Genomic DNA, 16,662 nt, shown 5'->3' on the forward strand with positions numbered 1-16,662 from the left:
CAATCAAGTACTTGTGTAATAAAAGACTTGACCACGATCTCTGGCTCAGTGTCCTTTATTCGGTCCGTACTGCGTTCCCACACGGCTGTCTCTCTTATTCTCTCTGTGCTGGTTCCGATGTCACTCCAGTCCACATCAGCAGCCCCGCTGCTGTTCTTGTCGCTCTTGCAGCCCCACAGCAGCTCCGCTGCTGTACTCTCACACAGCTCCCTTGGCTGTTCCTGCTGCAGCTCTGACGGCCTCGTGCTGTCTCGCCTTCTCGTCGCTCCTGCGACTCCTGGCAGCCACCCCACTGCTCCTCACACACAGCCTTACTGCCTATCTCTATCTGCAGCTTTACACCTCCCAGTAGCTCCCTACTGTTCCCAGGGTTGGCTCCCGCTTCTGACGGTGCCCCCTCGGCTCGTACGCCCGCGTGGCCCCACACCTTTCCATTCACACCCCGACTGCCTTCTCCTTCCGGTTTACCCGCTTAAGGACCCCCTACCTTTCACCCACGTCACCTGGCTCCGCCTCCTCGTGACGTCACATCCGGAAGGTCGCTTTCGCCCGCATTACACCACCCTCCCCCATAGAAAAAACCCAGCCGACCTCGGCTGAACAACACCAAAGCGTAATGCGGTGAACCGACCTTCCCCCTTAAAGGACACTAAGCATGCAATATAACAACAAGAACAACACACAAGTAACATCGACGAACGTACGAAAGCATGCGATAAATACGACGGCAAGAAAAAGAACAATAACAACATACAATCAACGAAACGTAAGCGATTTGGAACGAGTGCGGGTCGCCGGCCCGTCCCGGACGGTCGGCGGCCCACTTGTAGAACGGGGACGCGATGGAACACGAGAAATGACAGGGGGTAATTCCCCCGCTGCGATTGGAAGTCCACCGACATCTCGTGTCCCTGACGAATCAGTCTTGGTCATATTCGGCGAATGCGCCTGCAGCGGGGTCGGAAGGGTCGCCGGGCTTGAAGGTCCCGCAGCCTTGGCAGGCGCCCTCCGAGCAGGCCCACTCCTCCCCCGCGGTGTCACGGTCGGCCTGTCTGGAACAGGTACGACAGGCGCTCTAGCAAGATCAATGGACGCAGGCGGGGAAGAGTCAGAGTCAGCAGCAACAGACCCCGGCAAGGCAACATTGGGAGATGACGCATCACGTAGGGGAGCAACATATGGTTTCAACCGCGACGTATGAACAAACCAACGGCGAGAACCAAACTGAACGCGCGCCGACTGTGGATTGGGAACCTCAATGAGGCGCACAGGACCATGCCAAGGTTTGTGCAATTTAGGAGAGGTCCCCGGCCGCACCTGCGGGCAATGGAGCCAGGCCAGGTCTCCCACCTTCCAGGGGCACTCCCCCTCAGACCGCCGAGCATACCGCTCGTTCCGGGCCTGGGCTTTGGCCGTAGCCACGCGGGCGTTTTCCCGCGCCTCCGTAACCCGGCGAACCGTGTCCTGAATGTATTCAGGGAGTGGTTTACGAGGTCCCTTCACCCCAGTACCCAATTGCACATCCACCGGAGGCACGTTTTCCCGACCATACATAAGGTAAAACGGCGAATACCCTGTAGCCGCATGGGGCGTCATCCTGTACGCCGAAAGCACTCCGGGGATGTGCAGATCCCAATCCGATTGCTGTTCACTCACAGTATGGCAAAGCATGGCAGACAATGTCCTGTTCAGCCGCTCAACCATACCATCCGTCTGCGGATGGTATGGAGATGTCCGTATCTTCTTAGTCCCAAGGCCTGCGCACACTTCAGCCAATAATTTAGAAGAGAAATTTCGGCCCTGGTCCGTGAGGAGTCTCTCCGGCGCCCCCTTGTCCATAATGTACCCAAACAAAAAGGCGTCGGTGATGGCCGCGGCCGACTGATCGGGCAACGGCCAGGCCATCGGCCAACGGGAGAGATACTCGACCCCTACCAGCAAATATTTATTTCCCCTCGCCGATGGTGGGAAGGGTCCCAATATGTCCAGTGCCACCAATTCATTGACTCGAGACACCTGAATCGACTGGAGAGGCGGCACGTAAGGATGTTTAGGCGGCTTACGCCGGGCGCATTCAGGGCACGCGCGCACGTGCCCTACGACATCTGTCGCCATGCCGTGCCAAAAATAATGACGTTGTAACGTCAACAAGGTCTTCTGCACCCCTAAATGCAATAGTGTGTCACAATGGAGAGTTCTAATCAACTCAAATCGCAAGGACGTTGGTACCACCACACGCCAGCTTTCCTGGAACCTTTCTTGCCACATAAGCAGACCATCTCGGAGAGCGGTTCGCGGCCCCACAGCCGAACTCGGACTCCCCTTGTCCCTCATAGACCGCTTCCGCATGGACAACAACGACTCGTCCATCATCTGTTCCCGAATCCAGACAGACCGCGGCAGATTCAAAACCCCATCAGTCGGTCCCGGTTCCATCGGAGTATCCGACTTCCCGACGGCCAACGTGAGCGGCTGAGGGGGGTTGAGAATCGGCGAACACCTATGCGTCCCCGACGCACATTTACAAGGGGCGCGCCCTGGTAATCTGGAAAGTGCGTCAGCGTTCGCATGGCGCACTCCCTTCCGATGTTGAATTTGGAAGGAAAACTCCTGCAGCGTGTCCAACCAACGTGCCCACTGTCCCGATGGCTGGTCCATTTTAAGTGCATATTGCAAGGCCGCATGATCCGTACGCACAATAAAAGAACGACCGTAAAGGTACGGTCGAAATTGCCGTAGGAAAAAAACAACCGCCAATAGTTCTCTACGAGTGACACAGTAGCGTGTTTCCGCAGGCGACAAGACTCGGCTACCATACGCCACGACGCGCTCTACGCCCCCTTTAGACTGTGATAATACCGCCCCAATACCTGTGTCACTCGCGTCCGTATCGAGAATGAAAGGGCGATCAAAATCGGGATAATCCAATGTCGGGGCCGTAGCCAATAGATCACGCAGACTCCGAAAGGCCGCCTCTTCCGGCTCTCCCCAAACAAATTTCCGTCCTTTACCCGTAAGGAGATGCAAGGGCCTCGCAATCGTCGCAAACCCCGGCACAAATCTTCGGTAATACGAGGCAAATCCCAAAAACCGTCGAACATCCCCCACAGAGGCCGGAGTCGGCCAATCCCGGACACACGCCGTCTTTTCCGGATCCGTGGACACCCCCTCGGCACTCACAATGTGCCCCAAATAACGGACGGACCGTTGCAGTAGGTGGCATTTCTTTGGTTTGAATTTCAAATTGGCAGAGCGCATCCTCGTGAACACTGTCTCCAGCCGCGTTAAATGTTCCTCAAATGTGCGGCTGAACACAATAATATCGTCCAAATATATAAGACACGTCTCCCACTGCAACCCCGTCAAAACGAGCTCCATCAATCTTTGAAACGTAGCAGGGGCCGCATTCAATCCCATCGGGAGGCAGTTGAATTGAAATAACCCCTGCGGCGTACGGAATGCGGTTTTCTCCCGTGAGGACTCGTCAAGGGGAAGCTGCCAAAATCCCGAAGAGAGGTCCAGTGTGGAAAAGAACTTAGCCCCCGACAATGCGTCAAGGGAGTCGTCCATACGCGGCAGGGGGTACGCATCTGCCACCGATATCTTATTCAATTTCCGGAAATCGACACAAAATCTCAAGTTGCCATCCTTTTTCTTAACCAAGACCACAAGAGCGCCCCATGGGCTGTTAGATGGCGATATAATGTCCGCAGCCAACATGTCTTCCACCGCCCCCCGAACGTGTTCCCGCTCCGCTGGACTCATCCGATGCGAATTTAACCGAATAGGGGCAGCGTCGCCCGTCTCAATGTGATGGGAAAGCAACGATGTGCGTCCCAAATCCAAATCGTCGGAGCTGAATACATCCGAATACGTCAGCAACAATTTACGCAGCGCATCACGTTGCCCCACGGACAGGGAAGAATTTTCGTCACATAAGGTAGCGATCCAACGATTATCCGAACCCCTTGGCTCGGAAACACCAGCGACCACTCCTCGGCGATGCGGACAATCGTGCGTCGCAAACGCCGTAGTGGCATGTGCCACAACCGTACCGGCCGGAACACGGATGTTTTCCACCCCCGCATTAAGCACCTGTAAAACCGGTAATTGATCCGGCCGGACGATGGTCTGTGCCCCAACTAACGCCAATCCCGTTGTTATCGTGGCGGATGGTGACAACAAGACCCCTAATGCTCCTAGCCGATTGGGCAGGGGCTTCCGATACCGCAAGGGTATAAGCATCTGTGAACCAGGTGGGATGTCCACAGATGCGACGGACAGCGCCTGCACCTGTACGGCCGAAGCAGGTCGCCCCCAGGGCGACGGCAGAAACGAGATTCGACGGCCCCCCGGCAATTCAATACAATTCTCATTGATTTTAATCAAAATGGGCATCTTAGCCAAAAAATCCGTGCCTAGTAAGCAAGGAACCGCCAAAGATCTCGATATTAACACAACGCCCGAAGCCGACACATCCCCTATAGATATCTTAGCATCCACCTGGCCCACAATCCCCATACTACCCCCGTTTGCAGCGACGCAAGACCCATAAACCGGACGCACAGCCCCCGGCGGAATGCCCAACAGATGGAAAATGACATCCGATATAATAGTCGCAGACGCTCCCGAGTCGACCAAAATGCGCACGTCCACACCTTGTATGGACCCCGGTACAGTGGACGAACCCGTAGCGGCCGCGACAACTCTCCGTGCCAATTTGCGCCACTGCGTAACTGAATGACAAGGCCCCGTCGATGGCCTTTCTTTAACAACAACAATAGGATCGCGCAACACAGGTGGTGGGTGAGGTGTAAAGCCTTGCCGAGTGTCTGGTGCGTGCCGACATGCCTGTTTCGGAGGTTCCCTGGTCGGCTTGTCCGGTGTTGTGGGCTCCTGCTGCGGCGGACCCGGGAAGCGGGCCCAGCAATCTTTGGCGTAATGGCCCCTACGGCCGCAGCGGAAGCAATCGGCCTGGTTGCGCCGAAGCGCAGGTCCTGCATCCCGGCGGCCCCGTCCCGATGGCGTAGCGCGCGGCCCCGGCCTTCCGCGTCCCGGCCATGGAGAGGAGGCAGCCGTCAGCTCCTGTGGACCCCGCTCATCCGGCACATAGATCGCCCTTGTGGGGTCCCACCCCATCGCGCCTCCTTCCTTGACGGGCCCACCCGTCCATGCCGCCACTTGCTTCCAGCGACGGAGATTAAACTGCGCGTCCAGACACTTTGCTGCCGCCCGGGACGTGAGCTTCTCATGCCCACACACAGGCATGGGGATCCCCAGATCCCGAGACAGCTCCAGCATTTTTCCCAATATGAGGGGCTCGAGCAGATCCTGTGGCGTGTCAGGATATGCTGCCATGGCCAGCTCCAACACCGCACCCCTGAACGCCACGGGCGATTCTTCGGGTGCTCGTTGTCGTTGAGCGAATCGCCGATGCGCGTCGTCAGGTGGCTCATAGGCGTCGGCCATTTCCTCAAAAACTCCACATAAAGTCTTCTTCTTATCGGCCGTTATGGAATGGAAAAATCGCACAGATTCGTCGTCCAGTAGAGTCGGCAACACTTCCAAGGCCTCCGCATCGGTCCATCTTGCTGAACGAACCGCCGCCAAAAATCGGCAGGCGAAAGCGCTCCAATCGCCCCCGATAGAGAATTCCTTAACTGTAGTAAGGTGGCGACTCCGACTCCTCTTCACGCCGTCTTCCAATGATGGTTGTTGTGGAGGTAAATTCAAAATGGCGTCGGCCCGCGGTGTGGCCAAGATGGCGGTTTGGCGCCGCGGAGCGCGCAAGATGGCGTCTTCTTGCCGCGTGGCCAATGGCGGCGGCAGGGCAGGCAACGTGGCGGCCCGTGGAGCACCTTCTCGTTCCATCGTCGTCCTTGGCGTAACGAGGTGACACAGATGTGCCAGGACGTCCTTGAGTGTCTCCAGTTGTTCTGCCACCTGTTGCCATCTTTGCTCAGCGTCCGATGTTGTTGACGGACCCGCCATCGCGCCGACATCTTCCACGCCCGTCCCCGTGCTCGCCTCAGCAGGGCTCTCCTCCACCACCCCAGCAAAATCCGTGGTCGGAGGGAATTCGTCGTCGTCGGACGAAGAAGCCGATGCTGGCGCCGGGGGAATTTTCTTCCTTACTTGCTTAGACATGCCGTTTCACTTCTGACCCCAGTGTAATAAAAGACTTGACCACGATCTCTGGCTCAGTGTCCTTTATTCGGTCCGTACTGCGTTCCCACACGGCTGTCTCTCTTATTCTCTCTGTGCTGGTTCCGATGTCACTCCAGTCCACATCAGCAGCCCCGCTGCTGTTCTTGTCGCTCTTGCAGCCCCACAGCAGCTCCGCTGCTGTACTCTCACACAGCTCCCTTGGCTGTTCCTGCTGCAGCTCTGACGGCCTCGTGCTGTCTCGCCTTCTCGTCGCTCCTGCGACTCCTGGCAGCCACCCCGCTGCTCCTCACACACAGCCTTACTGCCTATCTCTATCTGCAGCTTTACACCTCCCAGTAGCTCCCTACTGTTCCCAGGGTTGGCTCCCGCTTCTGACGGTGCCCCCTCGGCTCGTACGCCCGCGTGGCCCCACACCTTTCCATTCACACCCCGACTGCCTTCTCCTTCCGGTTTACCCGCTTAAGGACCCCCTACCTTTCACCCACGTCACCTGGCTCCGCCTCCTCGTGACGTCACATCCGGAAGGTCGCTTTCGCCCGCATTACACTTGTACTCCATCAGCCTATATTAAGATAGCTTCCTCCACCCCTTAATTCGGAGGGATCACAGGCCAGGAAGAATATCCTCATGCACTTTTCTCGATACAAACAAATACCGTTTGTCAGGCTGACTCGCTGACTGACGGAAACAAAATAATAAGTTCGGCTGTATTTCCAGGCTCTTTCGGGACCCGCATCGTGCAATTTCCCAATCCCTCAATCACCCTTTGTCCAGAATGCATGGAGTCAAACCTATCACCCAATCCGCATCCTGTCAGGCAGCGTATGTCCACCCCGTCAGGACTCAGTAAACACGGCAGTGCATCGCACCTCCCACCGTTGCAATAACTACAATGGCATCAAGATATTTCCCACATTATGACAGGAATACTCTGCATTCATGTTGTGTGCAGCCCTATGTGCATGTTTGGAGAGCATGATTACAGTCAGTTATGAACTACAGCAGTTGCTTTTTTTTTTATATGGCAAGTGGAGTGGTGGTGCAGCGGTCAGTGCACCACACTGTGAACCCGGTGACCGAGTGTGATTTGTGGACATGACTGACATCAGTGGCGAGTGACATCTAAACCGGTCCTGGGCATCGCGTTCACCAACCTGTATAGACCAGCGTGGTGAAGTATGGTCAAACAACTCCTGTGTCTGACGCAGCATTGGGGGAGACCTTCATCCCCCAGTGGATTGACAAGGGGCTGTATATATTACTATTATATTATTATAAATGTACGTTGTATCTAAACGTATGTTGCATCAAATGGTGTCACATCACACCGGTCTGCACGTCTGCAGTTTGTTGTCCTTCCCCTGCACCTCCGATTGAGCACGGTGGGCCACGTACGGCGCGCAAGAAGTTCAACGTACGTGCGCACATGGTGGATGTTCAGGATACGCTTCGGCACAAATCGTAGGCGCTTGTTACCGTTTTCCGCCGAGTGCACGATGGTGATGTCGCTGAAGGCGCTCTCTCCGTTCATGTTGTACGCCCTGATCTGGACCTGGAAGGCCGTGTACGGCTTGGTGCTCTCGTTGCGGTATATGTATCTGGAGGACTCTGCCAGCGGAATTGTGACTTTCCTCCAGGGCATCGTCCCGTTCTCCCTGAAGGCCACGATGTAGCCGAAATCGGGCCCGTAGCGATGCGTTCTCTCCACGGGCTGCAAATGCAAACAGCAGCAAAGGTTCGAACGGATTAGTCGGCAAATCTAGATCTGAAGTTTGCGTGACTGCAATGATCCATACTCTTTGGTTCTTTCGGCAACATCGCTGCTCTTTTGCCCACGACAGCAATTTGTTTCTTGTTCTGGCTTTCCCACCTGATGACGGACGCTTGTGTTGCTTCCGAAACGTCGTGATTTAATTAATTTTATATTTTATTTTATACCTACGTGACTTTACCGAAAGAACCAAAGAGTATGGATTAGTCGGCAGTTTGTAACATTTATTCTCTGCAGACGTTTCATTGGGGGATGCACCCATGGTGTAATAGTTGGCCCACTTCCAACTGCAATCCAGAGGGGGCCCGTTCGATCTCCCAGCCTGGCAGTTGAATCACTGGGCAATTCTTCTTCAATACTACCATAGCTGGTCTACCCAGCAGTTTGGCTACTCTGATCGTTTGCTCCCGGAGAGCCTCAAATGAGTCTCATGACACTTGGGTGCAAGGCGGTGATTCGATTCGCACGTCGCATATTTTGCAGTAATTAGTGGCTAAACTCACCTCTTCCAATATGTCTAGCCCCTTGGAAAAGTCGACGAAAATATCGCTCAGAGAGGCCTTCTAGTGCTCCCTCCAGTGGAGGCCCTTCTACCAGTAGTGGTATGAACAAGAACCTGCAGGGCTGCACCTTAATCTAAAAAAAACCCATGAAATTAAAGTTGTGCCTGAAAACGTCTGAAACGTGCTTCACACTTAATGCTAAATTTAGCGCTCTTTGCACATAGGCTGTGCATGTTAATGAAAGTGTAAAATTACATTTCAATTAATATCTCTTTTCGCAAGTGTGTGCTATTCTTACAACATTTCACACTTACCAGGTATGACTATTAAGTATACAAAAAAGTAATTAGCCTGTGGTGCTCGATGACGCAAGTGAAACATTTATCAATGCCTTTGTTTTTTGCAGAACCATTGGTGAATGGGCATGAATTCTCGTACACTGGAAAACTCGTTTTAATCCCTTTGATTGCCCCGCTTTCACAAGCAGGATATCAGTCGCACTGGCGTCAGAGTTCTGACAGAGCCGATCATCGCGGCTGTGATCCATCCACTAACCACAGATTCATTCAAAAATTTTGGTGACGAACAAAAAAGAGGAAACGGTGGACTTCCTGGAAACATTTATTTCATGCCCAGCTGCTGGCGAACGGGCCTGCGCTCGAGATGAACACCTCTAGAGGCCACTTGCTCCACTTGCTCCACACTGAGCGGACGCCTTGCAAGAGGTGACGGTACCCACCCTGCCCCCCACCACACGCCACCTGCCCATCGACCCACTGATGCTGCTGGGTGGACAGAGGCGTGGGTCATTTAAGAAACTCCTCCGCATCGTCTCAACCTGCCGAGCCAAGAGATAGATCGACGACCTCTGGGTTGCACGTCCAGCCTGCTAAGCATTACACCTCGGCAGGCATCCCTGCGTTTGGTAACTACTTGTTATGTAATATGAAAAGAGTCTAGAATATATATTAAAGTAAATAGGAATGTATGTGTATTATGATGGTAAAGGGCAATTATGTGCATACCTTTAGCATGTTATTTTCAACTTGCTATTGCTACTTATAGGAAACACATTAGCGTGCCAATAAGGCAACTCGATAGTCATTCCCATTTTTCTTGTTCCTGGTGATTGCCTAGTAAGTGTGCGATATCCTCCAGTCTGACTCACTGGACATTTAATTGACCGGTAATGGATAGCAAGCTAAATGAGCCCAGGTTGTTGGTTCAGTGGCTTTCAATGCGTGGTCCATATACCACCTAAATGGGTTCATAATACCCCAACATCCTGTAAAATAAATAATACATTAAAAAAAATCACTTTTAGGCTGAATGTTTATTCTCTCTCTGTAATTAATTGCAAGATGCTACAGTTTCATATGCAATATTACAGTAATTATCTTCATTCCATCATGAATCACCCCATTGGCTGCCAAGACACATTCATGGGGGAGACCTTGCATTGCGATATTTGGCTCATTCGATTAATGAGTGTTTCACACGTGGGTGCAAACTGTGCTCATAAGACCCGTGTGGAAAACCCGTACATATGAAGGGTTGACACTTAAAGCTCCACACAGATAGATTCATGAACGCATTGCTGTACCGTCATCTCCTTTTACCTCTGCAGCCAAAGCTTACACCACCCGGTATTGCCAGGCAGTCTGCCATCCATGTACTCACGAGGATTAACCGTCGTTTAGCTTCTGAGCTCTGACCAAATTGGGTGCACTCGGGGTGACTCGGTCGTGGGCATGTGAGTGCAGGTGGGATGGCTTTGCAGCGTGATGTGCAGAGGCGCGCGTACCGTCCACGTGATGACAAGTTCATGAGCGTGTCCACCGCCGCCGCCGATGTTACTTGGAGGTGTTCTGGGGGCTGTTGGTGAAACGTAAACAACGGCACGGCTGATATACGAATGTATACGGTCCCACGCTCGCTTAGCATGCGCCGTGCACGTCATCGTAGTGGAGAAGGCTTTGGAGTCGGGCTCAAGGTAAAACATAAAAAAAGCGAAGTGCCTTTTTTTTGATAACCAATCAACGACAATCGTTAGAAGAATACAACTGGAAAACACACATTGGGTGTTTGTATAACCCGTGACAATTACTGATGGTGCACTGGGAAGACCAGTATGAAATAAAAAGCAGAGCAAGGGCAGATCAATTTAAAGCTTTCGTGACTGCAAGGATTCATATTCTTGGTTCTTTCGGTAAAGTCATGTAGAAGGGAAATAATAAACTAAAATAACATTCTCACGATGTTTCGATTGCAACAAAAGCAATCATCATCAGGTGTGAAAAACCACAGCAAGAAAAAAACGCCACTTTTTTCAATTTTATCGCTGTGGTTTTCACACCTGATGACGATTGCTTGTGTTGCAATCGAAACGTCGTGATAATTAAAATGTTTTTTTTTTATTATTTCCCTTCTACGTGACTTTACCGAAAGAACTAAGAAGATGAATCTCTGCAGTCACGAAAGCTTGAAATCGAAATTTTGTGACCAATTGCCATGTTTTGCTCACGTGACAAACCTTACTAATTGCTTGCGTTGGGTGGTGGTGGGTTTAACGACGCATTTATATTTACGCGATCTAACCCCCCAAAAAAATCTCTGTTACGAATAATATTGGTCGTGAAAGCCGAGATGTTACAGACATTAGGGACATCACGTTGACCGTTACGAAAAGTAGGTGGGCTTTAGCGGGACATGTCTCGAAACAGGAATGATTGCTGATGGTCAGGTCTAGTGACAGGGTGGCCGCCAAAGGAGATAACACGGCCCGTGAACGTCACCACCACGGAGATGGAGCGGCGAAGTCAGATCGTGTGCACGCAGGCGTTTGCATGGACCGTTGCATCATGAAACTACAAGGAATGGTGGCAACGGGAGGAGGCCTTCAAGCAGCTGTCGACTGATCATAACTGATGATATAACAGAATCGAGTAATGTGCACGCTTATGGAAACTATAATAATCGAGTGGGAAATGTTTTAGCTTCAAAAGTGCATTTTAGGTGCAAATCGTTACAATTGAGTTTAGCCTTCCATCAGCATTTTATTCGGATGGTCTCTGAATAATATTGTAAGTTCTGCCATGGTGCTGTTGTCAGCTATGGCAGGATATGGCATATAGATCGCTGCATTATTTCACGTGAAGTGTAATATTAAAATAAATGTTAAACAATGTCGATCGCCTTGCAACACAAAGACACTTTGACGTTGTTGATTTAACCTGCGACTCATTCTGAAAATATTCATGGCTCTTATGAATCGCGTGCTCATCCGCTGCCACGTGAGTCAGCGAGTAAAAACAAAGCCCAAGTTATTCCCTGCTCAAATGAGGATTGAGGCCGTGCTCATATCCTGTTAACATCCCCTGAAGCCAATGGTAGAAAATCCACTTGCAGCAGGATAAACCATTTTTGACCCCAGATGGATGATGGGCTGAGTCAACCACTGACCAGGATTTTAACTCGCAAACCCTTCCAACTGCGAGCCGCTCACTCGACCGCTCAGTCACCGGGCTGGATAAAATAAATGAGTGAACCTTCAAGGCTGCATAAACATAGGCAGATACAATTGCCTTCCAGTCAATTCCAGTTATTCCTAGAAGCCGGCCCATGGAGTTAAAGTGGAAACCCCGATGCAGTTTGACACTGGGACACTTTGACCTGGTAAAGTGGCCCAGCAAGAAACCCCTACGCTGCTCCGCACTGGGATGTTGTTAAAGTGATGGGGAGGGGGGGGGGTGACGTGCTGTACCAGATGCCAACGTCCGGACGCGCCTGGATGGCGCGCTGGGGTCGCTGTCTCCCAGGAGATTGGTGGCGATTGTCTGGAATTCATAATCCATCCAGGGCGTCAGTCCCACCACCATCACCATTTCTGAGTCGCCTGCGATATTTTCTGGATCTGTTGAATAATGCACATCGTGTAAACTGTTAATCACATCACAGTTTGTGGTCCTTACCAAACACACACGTGCTTAAATTTCGATTTAAAGATTTCGTGACTGCTGGGATTCATATTCTTGGATCTTTCGGTAAAGTCACGTAGAAGGGAAATGAAAAAAAAATAAAAATAAAACACCTGCGGACGGCTGCTTGTGTTGTGGCCGAAACGTCGTGAGAATTGTATTATGTTTTGTTTGTATTATTTTATTATTTCCCTTCTACGTGACTTTACCGAAAGATCCGAGAATACACGTGCTTAACATTCAGAAGAATACAGGGCTACGGGGAACCGTCCTCTGGCGTGATTATGAACGCGTGCCGCATTCGTATGGCGAGAGATGCCTCCCGGAAGATGATTCTGCACGGCTGGTGGTGTCTTTCGTTCTCTGGGTGTTCATGTAATGCGAGGGACAAACATCTTCCGCAAGGTCATTCTAAACAACCATAGAGATGTACATATATATTTCTAAACAACCATAGAGATGTACATATATTTTTTTTTTAAAGGAAGCTAATGGAAGACGATGTACTTTCCAGATCGAATGATGCACCTCCAAACTTTTGCTTTCAAATACACGGGGGGAGAGGTAGGCGAAGGGGGGGGGGTCTAAGTGTTGGCTTATAATTTGGAGAATAATGTACGGAGTTTCTTATTCTCTATATACATACTGTGAGACTCACAGTAAGCCATTTCCTATTAAGTTTATCATAGTGCTGCTTGGCACACGGAGTTCTGTCCCAGAATTTGTTTTTTCAAGCTGTGCAAAGACTCATTGTCCTCTAAGTGCTCAACGCGAAGAACTTACCGCACGTGTCCCTAATTTAGAGATGCTGTGTCTAGACTTGTCTCCTTCTATTAGACATTCCAGGGCCGAATTTTTCAGATGCACTCAGAAAACTGGACCGATTGATGTGAGAAACCATATCATTTTCTGCAAATTGTATATTTCAGAAGCTGCGATATCTCATTATGATTTTTTTTTAAATAGTTGGCAACATATATACGTATTTATCCACGTGCCTGCTGCTTTAAATATAATTAATTCTAGATTTGAAACTTTCGTGACTGCAAGGATTCATACTCTTAGTTCTTTCGGTAAAGTCACGGAGGTAAAAAATGAAATTATTGTTTTATTTTTATTAATTTCAATTTAAATATAATTAAACATCAACGATTGATCTGATGTCATAACATTTTATACGATGGCACCTATATAAAATCTATATTCGGGATTAAGATGGATAACAGTAGATTTTGTTTTATTACCATAACCAATTTCTGCAAACCAACAAATCAGTATGCTTACAACACGATACGTTTACGATGTGTCAATGCTCAGGATTGATGCAGAGGCAAGGCATGAATGAACACGCTACAAAACCCTTAGCCAATTCAATTACAGCATTGCCATGCATCACGCATTACATTCCCACTGCAGTTCAACATATGATGTGATCAGATCTGTTGCATAAAGTTTAGCCGCTGCATCCTCAACGTATGATTGCATTCTCAACACACGATCACATCCGACCATCAATGCCAACTTAGAACACATATCCGGTACGCGTGTCTTCAAAGGTAACTGTTCCATGACCCGAGTGAAAGGAATTATTCATTTTCTCAAGAGGTGGCAGGCAGCGCAGTCACTCTGCTGGAGTGATCTTTACCACAAGGGTCTCGTGTGGCCCCAAGAAAAATAAATGGTTGCGTGACATGAACATTTTGACAGCGACATTCTCTCACCCGTCTTGACGTCTTGCCAATCAGCAGTAAAGGGCGTTCGGCCTCGCACTTTATAGGCAGTGATGGGGCTGTGGTTGTTTAGCCCGGGGCTCCAGGACAGCACGACAGTTGTGTCGGTCACATCGTCAGCGAGCACCCCTTCTGGAGGGCCTGGAGGACCTGTTTGGCAAAGCGGGTTTTGTTTTTTGGTTAGAAGGACACTTGAGTAATACTCCACATTCACCGATGCGGCGTTAAGAGTTGGCGCGTAGACATTCGCTGGGTCTTTTCCGTGATACCGCCATTCTGGCAGCGATGCGGAAGACCTCAAATTCAACACACTGCAGTCAATAAGACTGCCCTAAAAAAAACAAATGGGCGATGTTTCGTGCCATGGTTCGTCTTCGTAGCAGATGAAGAAGCGCCATTACTATGAAGAAGGGCCGATCCATGAAAGGTCGAAGGAGGGAGGGGGGGGGTTATTGACGTTTACTGCCCTGTCGAGACAAGTCAAAGCGGATCGCAATTCAAACGAGTACCGAGCGGGACATTAATCTCCGTTGTCACCCATAAACCGTCGATAAAAACATTCCACATTACCATGCTGGGAGCTGTTCTCGCCATAGGGGAACGTCTGTTTATTAGCCATAAAGTAGTGCTCATAATGATAACAATATTAATGTAGCGAAAGAGTTTGTTGTGTGCATGAAGGAAAGCTCTGGTGAGCTTCAATGCTCGTTCCTGCTTTGATATGAATTCATATTTCCTTTATTGGGCATTGGTGTTTCATATTCTTGCCGGGTGTAACATTCTGCCGCCGCTGTCATCTGCTGGCCGAGTTTCCCTTGAAAATATCTGAAAAGCTCAATGGGCTCGACTCGGGAAACATAATTTCCCACTGACTACTGATATCCAGAACCCGACTGCCGCTTGACTGCCTGGAGAAAATTCGTGCACACGAGGATAGACAACTGAATTTCCATGAAATCATAAAACAGAGACCCACGCTCTCCACTGCATCACGTGCAAGAGGTTGTAGGTTTGATCCTGACGCCTGCATATTTGGAGTTTGCATGTTCTCCCCGTGGTCACGTGAATTTTTATCCGGGTCCTCCGGTTTTTCCCCTCCACATTTACAATTAATGTGCGTTTAGAGTATGTGGCTGCTATAGATGTCCACATGATAAGCCACTTTGTCGAGCTATCATTTTGTGGCCTGACGCTTCTGAAAAATATCTGTATATCCTTACTTGCTAAAAATAAAATTGTTGTTTATCGCTTAAACTTACTGTGATCCACCAACCTTGTCCTCAAGCTGATTGATTATAGGCTTTGCCAATCACCGTATTCTGTTGGTGGCATTCGGATGCCTCACCATGAGGGATCGCTCCATTTGATTGTGGGTGTGTTCTGGGAGCAGCTCGAATATCTTAAAATATCGGCAGGTTGGATTCGATCGCTTCTCGGATACTGCTGGGAATTGGGTCACACCGTTCGAACCGGCGGTCGGTTGTGCTGCTGTAAGATATCTTGGAATATCAATGCACTGCAGTCAATCGTGGATGTGGTCTGTTCAGATGTCTTGGATAATACACGGCCATTGGCTTGCCGTATTTACAGGATATATAAGTGGACTGGAACTTGTGTGAAGTGCAGCTAACCAATGTTGGAAAAAACACCAATTACCCCAATGTGCACTCCAGAAGTTTAAAAGTAATCGTTAAAATGTATTTTCTCATAGAGAGTACTTTTTCATTGCAATACATTTATCTGAATACAGGGATGCCGCCATGCTGCAATGGTTAGCAAACGAGAGGTCGCCAGTCTTGATTTGAAGTTTTCGTGACTGCAGGAATCCATACTCTTTGGTTCTGTCGGTAAAGTCACGTGGGTAGAAAATAAAATAAATCACGACGTTTCGGGCACAACACAAGCGTCCATCATCACACGCAAAGCATGCTGTCCCACCTGATGATGGACGCTTGTGTTGCGCCCGAAACGTCGTGATTTGTTTTATTTTATTTTAAACCTACGTGACTTTGCCGAAAGAACCAAAGAAGTGGTCACCAGTTCGATCTCTCGATGCGGCAGTTTAAATGATGATGAAGCTATTTTAAATCCCCCGACCTCTAGCTAGCGGTGTGATTGGCTACACCGGTGTCAGTCGACTGGTGGGTCGCTTGTGGTGGGGTAAAATGTGAGTACACCCATCCTCTTACAAGGCGCCTTGAGACGTTAGTGGAAGGCGCCTGACAAATAAATGCAAAATTATAATTATTGTTATTATTGTTATTGTATTCCAAGGTGCCTGGCCAGCGCGAAAGAGTTGGCTAAAATACCCTCTAGAGTGGACCTCTAAGAGCTTCAAGTGGAGGCTCTTCTACCAGCAGTGGCATAAGCAAGCAATTGAAGTGCTGGACCTTAGATTAATATTTATTTATGTTAATATTATTAAAAAGTTGATTATATTTTTTCGTAAAAATAATTTTTATTTTTTTATACCAGTTAGGGTCTTTCCGACTCATGGATTCACATGAAGGAAA

The 16,662-nt window shown here is 49.8% G+C and overlaps 1 protein-coding gene across 1 annotated transcript in view; it reads right to left on the reverse strand.

Moving 5' to 3' along the window:
* LOC144731717 (contactin-4-like) overlaps positions 1–16,662 on the reverse strand; it is a 151,097-nt gene that overhangs the window by 13,755 nt on the left and 120,680 nt on the right. Inside the window, exons 15-18 of the mRNA XM_078612904.1 lie at positions 14,141–14,299; positions 12,206–12,355; positions 10,247–10,317; positions 7,645–7,879 (exon numbers count right to left, since the gene is read on the reverse strand). Of these exons, the coding sequence (XP_078469030.1) occupies positions 7,645–7,879; positions 10,247–10,317; positions 12,206–12,355; positions 14,141–14,299 (615 nt within the window). The remainder of the gene's footprint in view (positions 1–7,644; positions 7,880–10,246; positions 10,318–12,205; positions 12,356–14,140; positions 14,300–16,662) is intronic.

This window comes from Lampetra planeri, chromosome 40, assembly GCF_965212315.1.
Source record: "Lampetra planeri chromosome 40, kcLamPlan1.2.h2, whole genome shotgun sequence".
Classification (NCBI taxonomy): domain Eukaryota; kingdom Metazoa; phylum Chordata; class Hyperoartia; order Petromyzontiformes; family Petromyzontidae; genus Lampetra; species Lampetra planeri.